Here is a 13521-nt window from a genome sequence, read left to right as displayed (position 1 = left end):
TTATAACGTGACCTACTCAAAGAGAGAGGTGTCTGGAAAGGTCATGTCAGTCTTCTTCAACATTAACTTTGACTGGAAAATTCATACGTCTAGACTGCAAACCTACAGCCGATGGGCATATTGCAGAAAAAGACAAGAGTTTATAAATTTTCTGTCGGTATGAAAACTTTTCTTTACATTCCACTGCCACACTAGACGATCACATTATTTGAATACATGATATGGAAGGTGAGGCAATGAAATTAAATATGAAAAATAAATAAAAAAAGCAGAAAGCCTGACTAAAACATCCAAACAGGCCGTCTGTACCCTCGGAATGACATTAAAAAAAATCAAAAATAAATTGGAAATCAAAAGGTGTCAAAAATAACTACAAGATTTGGAGTCAAGATATGATAGATTCAACAATGATTCATATTTACAGTAATTCTAAAGTGTCACATTGTGTACGGGTAGTCAAACATACAATAACTCTTAATTGCTGTAAGGAATGGGTAGGTTTACTCACCCAGCACACCCACAGTAAGAAAAACACTGTAAAAGGGTATTACTGTATTGTGTAGCATGTGACTGAAATAAAATATAGCATCTCTAGAAATAACACCGTTCCAAAGGAGGTGAACATACAGGGGAGACATGTTTGAAGTGTATAATAACAGGTGTTAAGGAGTCCATGCTACAAATGTGTTGAAAAGTTTTGAAACATCAGCGTTAAATGTGTTGAAAAGTGTTGAATCCTCAGCGTTAAAAAAATATTTAATCCCTCATTCGCTTCTCTTTTGCTTGCTAGATGGTTAAAATAAACAAGGAAACAAGGAAACAAGGACTATGCAGACTAATGAAGATTCTCAGTATGACAGGCATTTCTCAGTGTCAAGTAGTGCTAGCTATTGCGTTAAGGTTTTCTTATCTCTAATGAATATATGCATTGTTGTCACTTATTAACTTTTTTTCTCACATATAGATGATGATGATGATGATGAAGATATCAAGGTTCCTGAAAGAAGTAAGACATTGTTATGATTGAGAATGCACCACACAGTATCTGTAAATACTAGATCTACAAAACTATTTACAACACACATATAGATAATCTTTATATCACAGTCTATTGCATAATGGTGATAATCTTTAGTTTATAAATATTATAAATGTGCACATAGTTTTGTTAAGCAACATTACATAACGTCTATCACGGTCTGAAATTAGGACTAAAAACAGCATCATCCATTCTTTGCTCACAACATCATCCTTCTACAAACAAAAAAAGAGCATCACGTCTATTTATATCCCTTTGGACCCATAACACTGTCATGGTGTTCACCGACCACTGTGTGAGGACACTGTGGCTCAAGAGGATGTATTGCTGAGAGCAATGGAACACCTAGCTATTGTACCTGTGTTGATTGCTAAGATTAAGGTCCCACAAATGATGTCATTAGATTTATGTTTGAGTGTGTGCTTTTTTTGTTGTTGACAGTTTCAAGGTTTGCTCGCGTCAGTTATTCCACAGTGGTGACAAAGCTGCGTAATGTGAGAAGATATTTTACTTCCTCTTCTCGCAGGTACAAAAAAAAAATAATCCAAAAGTCATCTGTCAGGATTCATCACGATGCATTCCAGTTTACAAAAACAGAAAATAACAAACATCCCCCCCCCCTCTCCATACATTTGATATCTATATTTGTATTTTTTGGAAAGGAAGACTCATGTTTATATACTAGAGCTTTTAAATAGTCTTTGCCAAATATTCTAGTTGGATTTACACACATATATATATATATATTTATTTAATATACATTCTTAAATGTAGGGAGAAAATGTGTCTAAAATATAATACAAGGGCAGTCTGTACAGGAATTCCTTTAGGCTAATTTTTTTTTCTGAAGAAAAATTTGAGAAAACAAAAAAATACTCAAGTTCATCTTTATCTTTTTTTGTATCTCCATTTAAAAATGAAATAAAACAGAAGTTTAAAAAAAGAAAAATGAGATCATAAATTTGATGCGAACCGCATCTTATCTTGCTCGGTCTCTGTACTGCTTAAGGTAGAATCTCTTCTAGAATCTCTCCTAGAGCCAGTGGAATCCCTGTGCTGGGCTGCAGAGGACACCGCTCGCACCGGAGGCAACGCTCCCGATGACATCTGGCGGAACAGGTTGACCCTCTGGGGCACTGTGGTGCGGAGACCGCTCTGTATACCCATACCCTGGATCGCAGCCACCGGCGGGGCAATGGAGGCCAGGGAGTCCCCAGATGCTGCAGGGTGCGCTCGGGGCCCCAGGGACGTGTCATGGGGCAGCGAGGGCTGGGAGGCAGAGAGGTGGCGCACGTCTCGACTCAGGCTTCCCGACTGGAGAGCATGGCTGGCCTTGTGGAGGCTGTCACTCCTCTGAGGTGACGGGACTTGCTGCTGCTGCTGTTGTTGTGGTTGTTGTGTTGCTGAGGAGGCCGCAGCTCCTCCTGGTTGCTGTGGCTGTGGTAGTTGTTGCTGTGGTGGTAGGCCAGTAGGCAGCGGCTGCTGGATAAGGGAGAGCTGGGAGGCGGTGGGCGAGCCGTACTGGAAGCTGCGGCCTGCCAGCCCAGGGGTCTGCACGGGTGGACTGCACACAGCCGTGGTGAAGGATACCGGGGACATGATGGACCCTTGCTGATGGAGAGAGAGGGGAGTCTGGGGGACGGGCGAGGATGAGGTCAGGTTGCCATGGATGACGCTGGGGACGGGATAGACTCCCTGCGCCGAGGCAGGCAGGATGCGGGCGGCGGCTGCGGCGGAGGGGGCAATGACGGCCGAAGCGCTGTAGGTCAAAGGGGTGGCTGACTGCTGGAACTGGTTGTTGCCCAGGGCAGTGGTGTAGGGCGGCTGAGCCGGCGAGTTAATGATGGAGTTTCCAGATATCGGGGTGGTGTTCATCCCTGTGACCGACATCCCTGTGACTGACATCCCTGTGACCGACTGCTTGCGGTCCACCATCATCACCATCTCCCTGTCCTGACGGATTATCTGCTTCAATATCTCGTTCTCCTGCGTGTTGAACACCCCAGCGTTCAGATCCTTCTGGAACTTCTGGAGGAGCAGGCTGTTCTTCTTCCCTGTTAGGAGTAGATCAATTAGAGGTTAGGTTGACTTAAGCCGTGATAGACATGGTAGCATATTAACACACCGCAGGGTGGATGTTTTGGTGTGGGTTGTTATGGGGTAATAGTGACTAGAAATGAGAGTGACTATGGTATGAGGATGAGGACATCTGAGTGAGAGTGATGTATTACCAAACTACTGTACATAGTTGATACCTAGTACATTGAGTTGTAAGATACTTAGAGGTAGTAGGTGAAAGGTAATATATTCATATAGATATATATTAGTATTAAGATTTAACATACATTACCAGTCAAAAGTTTGGACACATCTACTCATTCAAGGGTTTTTCTTTATTTTTACTATTTTCTACATTGTATAATAATAGTGAAGACATCAAAACTATGAAATAACACATATGGAATCATGAGGTAACCATAAAAAAAGGGTTAAACAAATCAAAATATATTGTATATTTGAGATTCTTCAAAGTAGCCACCCTTTGTCTTGATGACAGCTTTGCACATTCTTGGCATTCTCTCAACCAGCTTCATGAGGTAGTCACTTGGAATGCATTTCAATTAACAGGTGTACCTTGTTAAAAGTGAATTTGTGAAATTTCTTTCCTTAATGCATTTGTGCCAATCAGTTGTGTTGTGACAAAGTAGGGTTGGTATACAGAAGAGAGCCCTATTTGGTAAAAGACCAAGTCCATATTATAGCAAGAACAGCTCAAATAAGCAAAGAGAAATGACTGTCCATCATTACTTTAAAACATGAAGGTCAGTCAAACCAGAAAAAGGAAAGAACTTTGAACGTTTTTTCAAGTGCAGTCGCAAAAACCATCAAGCGCTATGATGAAACTGTCTCTCATGAGGACCGCCACAGGAAAGGAAGACCCAGAGTTACCTTTCCTGCAGAGGATACGTTCAATAGAGAAACTGCACCTCAGATTGCAGCCCAAATATATTTTCCACAGATTTGAGGTTTTTGGTTCCAACCGATGTGTCTTCATGAGACGCTGAGTAGGTGAACGGATGATCGCCGCACGTGTGCTTCCCACCGTGAAGCATGGAGGAGTAGGTGTGATTGTGTGGGGCTGCTTTGCTGGTGACACTCAGTGATTTATTTAGAATTCAAGGCACACTTAACCAGCATGACTACCAAAGCATTCTTCAGCGATACGGCATCCCATCTGGTTTGCGCTTAGTGGGACTATCATTGGAAAAGCATTTCTCATGAAGCTGGTAAAGAGAATGCTAAGAGAGTGCAAAGATGTCATCAAGGCAAAGGGTGGCTACTTTAAAGAATCTAAAACCAAAAATATATATTTTGGTTTGTTTAACACTTTTGTGGTTACTACATGATTCCATATGTGTTATTTCATAGTTTCGATGTCTTCACTATTATTCTACAATGTAGAAAATAGTAAAAATAAAGAAAAACCCTTGAATGAGTAGGTGTGTCCAAACCTTTGACTGGTACTGTATGTACAGTGCATTTGGAAAGTATTCAGACCCCTTGACTTTTTCCACATTTTGATACGTTTTGTTGAATCGTTTTTTCCCCTCATCAATCTACACACAATATCCCATTGTGTGTAGCAAAAACAGGATTTTAGACATTTTTGCAAATGCATTAAATATAAAAAATTGAAATGTCACATTTACATAGACCCTTTACTCAGTACTTTGTTGGAGAACCTTTGGCAATGATTACAGCCTAGAGTCTTCTTGGTTATGACGCTACAAGCTTGGCAAACCTGTAATTGAGGAGTTTCTCCCATTCATCTCTGCAGATCCTCTCAAGCTCTGTCAGTGTTGGATGGGGATCATCGCTGCACAGCTATTTTCAGGTGTCTCCAGAGACGTTCGATCAGGTTCAAGTCCGGGCTCTGGCTGAGACACTCAAGGACATTCAGAAGTCACTCCTGCATTGCCTTGGCTGTGTGCTTAGGGTCGTTGTCCTGTTGAAAGGTGAACCTTCACCCTAGTTTGAGGTCCTGAGCGCTCTGGAGCCGATTTACATCAAGGATCTCTCTGTACTTTGCTCCGTTCATCTTTCCCTCGATCCTGACTAGTGTCCCTGTCCCTGCCACTGAAAAACATCTCCCACAGCATGATGCTGCCACCTCCATGCTTCACCGTAGGGATGGTGCCAGGTTTCCTCTAGATGCAATGCTTGGCATTCAGGCCAAAGAGTTCAATCTTGGTTTCATCATACCAGAGAATCTTGTTTCTCATGGTCTGAGAGTCCTTTAGGTGCCTTTTGGCAAACTCCAAGTGGGCTGTCATGGGCCTTTTACTGAGGAGTGGCTTCCGTCTGGCCACTCTACCATAAAGGCCTGATTGATGGAGTGCTACAGAGATGGTTGTCCTTCTGGCAGGTTCTCCCATCTCCACATAGGAACTCTGGAGCTCTGTCAGAGTGACCATCGGGTTCTTGGTCACCTCCCTGACCAAGGCCCTTCTCTCGCGATTGCTCAGTTTGGCTGGGCGTCCAGCTGATGATGGAGGCCACTGTGTTTCTTGGGGATCTTCAATGCTACAGAAATCTTTTGGTACCCTTCCCCAGATCTGTGCCCCGACACAATCCTGTCTCGGAGCTCTACAGACAATTCCTTTGACATCATGGCTTGGTTTTTGCTCTGACATGCATTGTAAACTGTAAGACCTTATATAGACAGCTGTGTGCCTTTCCAAATCATGTCCAATCAACTGAATTTACCACAAGTGGACTCCAATCAAGTTGTAGAAAAATCTCAAGGATGATCAATGGAAACAGGATGCATCTGAGCTCAATTTCGAGTCTCATAGCAAAGGGTCTGAATACTTATGTAAATAAGGTATTTCGGGTTTTTTATGTTTAATACGTTAAAAAAAAAGACCTGTTTTCGCTTTGTCATTATGGGCTATTGTGTATAGATTGATGTAGGGAAACAATTATTTAATCAATTTTAGAAAAAGGCTGTAACGTAACAAAATGCGGAAAAAGTCAAGGGGGTCTGAATACTTTCCAAATGCACTGTATGTATGTATGAAAATACACTAAAATAAAAGGTGACATTCTGTACTGTTGCATTATACGAAACATTTAATCTCAAATCCAAAATGCTGGAGTATAGAGCCAAATGAAAAGTTTTAGCTTCTCTGTCAAAATAAATACTCAGGGGAGTGTACCTAATCAAGAATAAAATGTATTAGATTCTAATCATTTTCATAAATACACCATAGGAATTGACATAGAATATAATTCTAAAACACATTGAGTTCACGCCTTGGCTATACATTCAGTAGGACAACAGTTAGCTATGCACTACAGAATACACACTGGAAGGATTCAACCACCACTAATACAAATATTTCAACACAGTCCTTAAAACTATAGGTCCCAACTACTAAAACATATTTCTTTAATGACAGTTTAGTTTAGTGACATGAAGTTCCCACAATAAAAATAAAATTGCAACTCAAAATCGTCAGTGTTTATTCATTTCTTCTTATTTTTTTTAAATATTTTTTTATATTCAAAAGCTTTTTTATGTTTGACAAATGAATTTCTTTAGTATGTTAATTTTAAAAGAATGGAATAGCTCTAGTCCTGCCTGCCTGCTGGCTATGAATGAAGAGAGGTGTAAAGATTTATTTCTAGGATGTATTTGTTTTGGAGTGTTGACCTTTTCCTCACGATTGCTGAGAAACTCTCTTGGTTAGTAAGGATGACAGAGTAAGATTCTGGAACTGCTGGCAGCTTTAACAAAGGCTCATCAATCTTTTAAACAGAGACGTTTTCTTTTCCTCTGTGTACTGCTAATGGTGCTAAGGCCTTACAACCTTCCCTATTCAAGGATGCAGACATTTTATACTGGCAGGTATGTCTATAACACTGGACTTTTATTTTTACGAGTCTCTTCGCTGATAGAGAGCACATCATAAAGCACATATCTGCAAGTTAGGCAGATAGTGGCTACATTGCTGCAGGTTAAGCAGATGTATAGTAGCTACATATCTGCAGGTTAAGCAGATGTATAGTGGCTACATAGTACCAGTTTAAATAGATGTATAGTTGGTACATAGTACCAGGTTAAATAGATGTATAGTTGGTACATAGTAACAGGTTAAGCAGATGTATAGTTGGTACATAGTACCAGGTTAAATAGATGTATAGTTGGTACATAGTACCAGGTTAAGCAGATGTATAGTTGGTACATAGTACCAGGTTAAATAGATGTATAGTTGGTACATAGTAACAGGTTAAGTAGATGTATAGTTGGTACATAGTACCAGGTTAAATAGATGTATAGTTGGTACATAGCACCAGGTTAAATAGATGTATAGTTGGTACATAGTACCAGGTTAAATAGATGTATAGTTGGTACATAGTACCAGGTTAAATAGATGTATAGTTGGTACATAGTACCAGGTTAAGTAGATGTATAATTGGTACATAGTACCAGGTTAAATAGATGTATGGCTGGTACATAGCACCAGGTTAAATAGATGTATAGTTGGTACATAGTACCAGGTTAAGTAGATGTATAGTTGGTACATAGTACCAGGTTAAATAGATGTATAGTTGGTACATAGTACCAGGTTAAATAGATGTATAGTTGGTACATAGTACCAGGTTAAATAGATGTATGGCTGGTACATAGTACCAGGTTAAGTAGATGTATAGTTGGTACATAGTACCAGGTTAAGTAGATGTATAGTTGGTACATAGTACCAGGATAAATATATGTATAGTTGGTACATAGTACCAGGTTAAGTAGATGTATAGTTGGTACATAGTACCAGGTTAAGTAGATGTATAGTTGGTACATAGTACCCGGTTAAATAGATGTATAGTTGGTACATAGTACCAGGTTAAATAGATGTATAGTTGGTACATAGTACCAGGTTAAGTAGATGTATAGTTGGTACATAGTACCATGTTAAATAGATGTATAGTTGGTACATAGTACCAGGTTAAGCAGATGTATAGTTGGTACATAGTACCAGGTTAAGCAGATGTATAGTTGGTACATAGTACCAGGTTAAATAGATGTATAGTTGGTACATTGTACCAGGTTAAATAGATGTATAGTTGGTACATAGTACCAGGTTAAATAGATGTATAGTTGGTACATAGTACCAGGTTAAGCAGATGTATAGTTGGTACATAGTATCAGGTTAAGTAGATGTATAGTTGGTACATAGTACCAGGTTAAATAGATGTATAGTTGGTACATAGCACCAGGTTAAATAGATGTATAGTTGGTACATAGTACCAGGTTAAATAGATGTATAGTTGGTACATAGTACCAGGTTAAATAGATGTATAGTTGGTACATAGTACCAGGTTAAATAGATGTATAGTTGATACATAGTACCAGGTTAAATAGATGTATAGTTGGTACATAGTACCAGGTTAAATAGATGTATAGTTGGTACATAGTACCAGGTTAAATAGATGTATAGTTGGTACATAGTACCAGGTTAAATAGATGTATAGTTGGTACATAGTACCAGGTTAAATAGATGTATAGTTGGTACATAGTACCAGGTTAAATAGATGTATAGTTGGTACAGGAACTTTTCAAAGCAGCTATTTAGAAGAAGAAATAATGTGACGTTAAAATACAGTAATTCACATATTGAAAATTAAAGGTGGATTTGAACAGTTTTCCCCTTTTTCAGGGAACATTTTGACTAAATACTATATTTTGGTATTCCATTTAATCTAAAGTAAGCCTTTTCGAAATGTTATCCTTTACAAAATACAGTGCTAGTGGCATTTTCATTACGCCCATATCCTGTACAGCCTCTCTGTTGACATATGGTCAGCTGTACAGACGGCCGGGTCAACGGCAGGGCAAAGGCAAATTGTTTGTGGCAGGCAGACGTATCCATAAGGACAGGATGTTAACATTCGTAGCTTTGTGTGAAAGAGAAGAAAGTGTCAAGGGGATCAATGGATTCCTTCGTAAAGGTAAGTGTTGGCTAGACATGTCCTGGCAAAATCCATCCCTAGGGGCTACGTCCCAAAAGGAACCCTATTCCCTTTATAGTGCACTTCCCATAGGGCTCTGGTCAAAAGTTTATAGGTAATAAGGCACCATTTGGGACGTAGCCCAAGTCTCTGTTATGCCACACATAATGCCTCACCAACCAACACAAAGCAACCGTCAGGGCCAGCACTGGGATCAGCATTGGCAGGTGGATCAGGTGTGATTGATTCTGTCCTTAGACTGGGTAAGCTTTGTGTGAGAGACGATGAGTCCCTTATCAGTCATTCCAAGGAAGCCGATCAGTCATTGGCTTGGCTGTGATTCTCTTGGATGTGGACCAATGACAGCGCTGAACACTAGGGAAGTGGCTAGATGCTAACGCTAACACCAGACACTGACCGCAGGGTTACCATAGACTTACATGACATCAGTATACATTGCTGAACAGAATGCTTCACGATTAAACTCTGGATGGGGAGGAGCACAACACAGACATGTTATTGTTGAAACTTGAGGTCATGGGATGGAGGAGTGCCCTTGTAAGTCACGTACAGTATATTTACAGTACAGTACAGTCAAATCTCACACAGCTCAGTAATGCTTTGACACTGATCAAATGGAAGCTGAGGTCTGTGGAGATAATGTATTGCTGCATAATATAGTGATATTATGCAGTAAGACAAATAGGTTTAACCACTACCGTTAAACAAAGGGAATTAGACATGGAAATGACTAGAAACGTGGACTGCACTGACAGTGGAGGGATACAGTGAAGACTTTGAGCCACAAGAACAGACTTGTTTTTCAATGGTTTCCTGTTCTTAAGTGTATTAATTATAGGTCATCAGGTGTGTTTAAACATGTAGATTTACAGTAGATCTACTGTTTAAACACTGAATACCCATATTTGTGTTACATTTTCTCTTTCTAAACATACTTGGTGTCTTTTTAGATGTCACTTCCCAGTTAATATTGAAATGAATAGGTGTTGTTTATTAAAGATGACCCTTCATTGTCTGTATACATGAACCGTACTGAAATGTCATGAATCAAACTGAAATGTGGCTATTTCACAAAGCATTTTGTATTGTGCTGTATTGAACTAATGGTATGGTGACAAACTGGTTGAATAATGTTGTTTCCACTTCATTTCAACAACAAAAAATCATGGATGATGTTGAATCAACATGGAAAACGAATTGGATTTGCCCAAAGTCATTAACATAAGGGAATATCATATTTTTTTCACCCAACTTATAACTTCAATGACATTGGATTTTTTAAAATGTAATTAAATTTGTTACATTGAATTCACGTTAGTTGACAACTCAACCAAATGTATATCAAAAGTAGATGTTAAAACGACATCTGTGCCAAGTAGGAACTGTCAATCCTGGATGTGAGGGCCCAAGGGGAAATAAACACCACACCAATTAAGACGTGATTTAAAACAAAGTGAACCAAAAGGCGGTTAACAGAATGAACAACAATCAGAACAATAGAAGACATTAATGCTGGTTCTAACCAACAAAGGAAAGAAACACCAGGATCTTGTTATCTCTGTGTGGTGGCAAACTTTTAACTACTTTTGAACATAAAAATAAAAACCCAGAAACCTTCGCTGGTATCAAGAAAACAAACTTGAGTTGTTTCAATAAGTAAATAAACATTCCTGTTGCATCCCATTTGAAAAGCTACTTTTCCCCTTAGTGCCGCTATGCTGATGAGATGTGTAGAGAAATAGTACACTAAACTATGCCTATATATTAATGCTCATTAACTTTATTTAGACTGTGGCTCTTAATCAATTAGGAGATGAATGATTACTGACCATAAGGCTGGTTAAATGTATACTCTGGGCTTTCACACATTTGATTGGTTATCTAACCGACTAGTCCGTGCAGGTAAATCCCTGCCCATGGTAATTACTGAGAAGGGACGTAACAGAACAGTGAAGCGTTTACAGAGCAGTACACAGAGCTCAAAAACCTCACCAGGTGGTTGCTTGGTGTGACGTCAGCCCAAACTCTAAAAATAGGAAAAGCATAAAGCTGCTTAGGTTTTCTCTCATGTCACTCTAACCTGTGTACTTAAACAAAGACAACGATCAGCTCAACAAATACACTGTAGTCGTTTTCACAATTATTATTTTTTTTTCAAAGAAAAAAGGCTCCATCACAAAATTCACAATTCATGTCAAACTGGAATAAGCTTGAAGTGTAATAATTCTGAAATAATGAAAAACATTTTTTTTTTAAACAGATGAAAATGTATTCCTAAACCCAGCAATATCGGTTTAGTTGCATTGATAGAATCCAAGTACTTTCAAAATGCCTACAGAAACAATATATCATGTAACATTCAATCAATATTCCTTTCTTTTAGTTACCTCTGTCAAATTACTACTTAGAAAATGACCTGTATGTTGACAACAAAGATTATGTTAAACCTACTGTGAGGAACCTTCGTCTAACTTTAGGTATCTTTTCAATGGAGGAAGGAATTCACCTTGTGAATGAATGTAACACTGTGAGTTCATGTTCTGAAAAAGGTACTTGAGAACAAATTAATTTTAGTGCGTCTGGTTCATTTCCCCTGGCTGTGCGAATATTGAAATTGGAATAAAGTGTTTACCTGCTGCCTATTCGTCGGCCAGGACACTCTTGAAAACGAGATGTGCTCATCTCAAGAGGGACTCCTGGTCAAATCATTTTTTAGATAGAGATACAGTCAATTGTGCAACATGTTATTTGTTTCAAATGCATGGTTCTTTTTTTTTTTAAAGAACCAACCAGACAAGCACTTGCAGTCCAAGTCCATAAATAAACGAGACATCCAGCACTCATCATGACATTGTATTTTCCCTTGTATGAGACAAACCCCCCCCCCCCCTTTTTTTTAAAGTCCAAATTAACAAATTCATTTCATAACACTTACTGATTTAGGATAAGTGTTTTTTAACAGCCGGCAGCCAGCTCTTGTATTGAAACGGAATATAATGTGACACATCTGTTGGTTGTTTCCAAAAGCCAACCTTATTCTCTAGTGAAAAGGGCAAATGTAAATCACGACCACCACAGAGGTCAAAAGGGCATACGTTTCAGAGGGTAGTGTGGACAGAATCTACAGGGCAATGGAACTGATGTACAGTACTATAGCCAGTTGGTCAAAGCTATGAGAGGAATCCTTCACATTTCCAGAAGAAGGTACATTCAGCGCTATGACAACATACCATATTCGCCTAATAGGCACTGTGGACTATTAATTTGCTCTGATTGGTCTATCCCAACCATGTTTTATCGATTGATTGATTGACTTGCCTGTCACAATAGTATTGCAATGTTGAGTCAACACAAGGGGTGCAAAGCAATTCAATGACAACATGCCTGAGACACAAAGATACCAACTCAAACTCAATAAACCAACAAAGAAGAAACAAACAAACATACCAACTCAAACTCAATAAACCAACAAAGAAGAAACAAACAAACATACCAACTCAAACTCAATAAACCAACAAAGAAGAAACAAACAAACATACCAACTCAAACTCAATAAACCAACAAAGAAGAAACACACAAACATACCAACTCAAACTCAATAAACCAACAAAGAAGAAACAAACACATACCAGCTCAAACTCAATAAACCAACAAAGAAGAAACAAACAAACATACCAACTCAAACTCAATAAACCAACAAACATACCAACTCAAACTCAATAAACCAACAAAGAAGAAAAAAAAACATACCAACTCAAACTCAATAAACCAACAAAGAAGAAAAAATACCATACCAACTCAAACTCAATAAACCAACAAAGAAGAAAAAATACCATACCAACTCAAACTCAATAAACCAAGAAAGAAGAAAAAACAAACAAACAGGAAATAAATACAAACCACAAGCTTAATCCTGGTTTGAGCCAACATTTCCACGCTATCGTTCTGCAAATTCAACTTGTTTTTATAAAAAATTATATTTAAAAGACACTGGGTACCTGTACACAAAAAACTCTCCTCATATCGCCCCTTTTTTGGTAATAGTTGTTGATAGTATGATAAAGTGCCTGAGCAAAATGAAAGTTTGTTATAGATAGAATTCACAATAACTTTCTGCTATTAAATATCAAATGTTTGGCCATGCAATTCAAACAAATGTCCCAGAGTTCCAGTTGAATACCCTCACCATACTTTATGCATGTGATGATAAATATCCCCAACCACTCCTATCCAATTCCTATATTCCTACGGTAATGATCCATGACTCTTTAATGCTTAACGCTCATAGTTTCAAACTACCGGTCATTTGAATAACATTAGAATATTTGTTGATGTCATGTCATAATTGTAATGTTAACTTTAACATGCCATAAAGCATGTTTAGTAAGTAATCTTAAGATTTATACTTGATCTAGGACGACTCCTTTCAATTATGTGTGATTTATTTTTTT

The 13521-nt window shown here is 38.6% G+C and overlaps 1 protein-coding gene across 1 annotated transcript in view; it reads right to left on the bottom strand.

Moving 5' to 3' along the window:
- Positions 1-1993: 1993 nt before the first annotated feature.
- The window catches only part of LOC120044172 (potassium/sodium hyperpolarization-activated cyclic nucleotide-gated channel 1), a 158693-nt gene continuing 147165 nt past the window's right edge, over positions 1994-13521 (bottom strand). The window contains exon 8 of the mRNA XM_038988756.1: positions 1994-3093. Within this exon, the coding sequence (XP_038844684.1) occupies positions 1994-3093 (1100 nt within the window). The remainder of the gene's footprint in view (positions 3094-13521) is intronic.

This window comes from Salvelinus namaycush, chromosome 3 (assembly GCF_016432855.1).
Source record: "Salvelinus namaycush isolate Seneca chromosome 3, SaNama_1.0, whole genome shotgun sequence".
In the NCBI taxonomy this organism is placed as follows: Eukaryota; Metazoa; Chordata; class Actinopteri; order Salmoniformes; family Salmonidae; genus Salvelinus; species Salvelinus namaycush.
The sequence above is the reverse complement of the archived record's forward strand: the minus strand, read 5'-3'. Positions and strand labels throughout refer to the sequence as shown.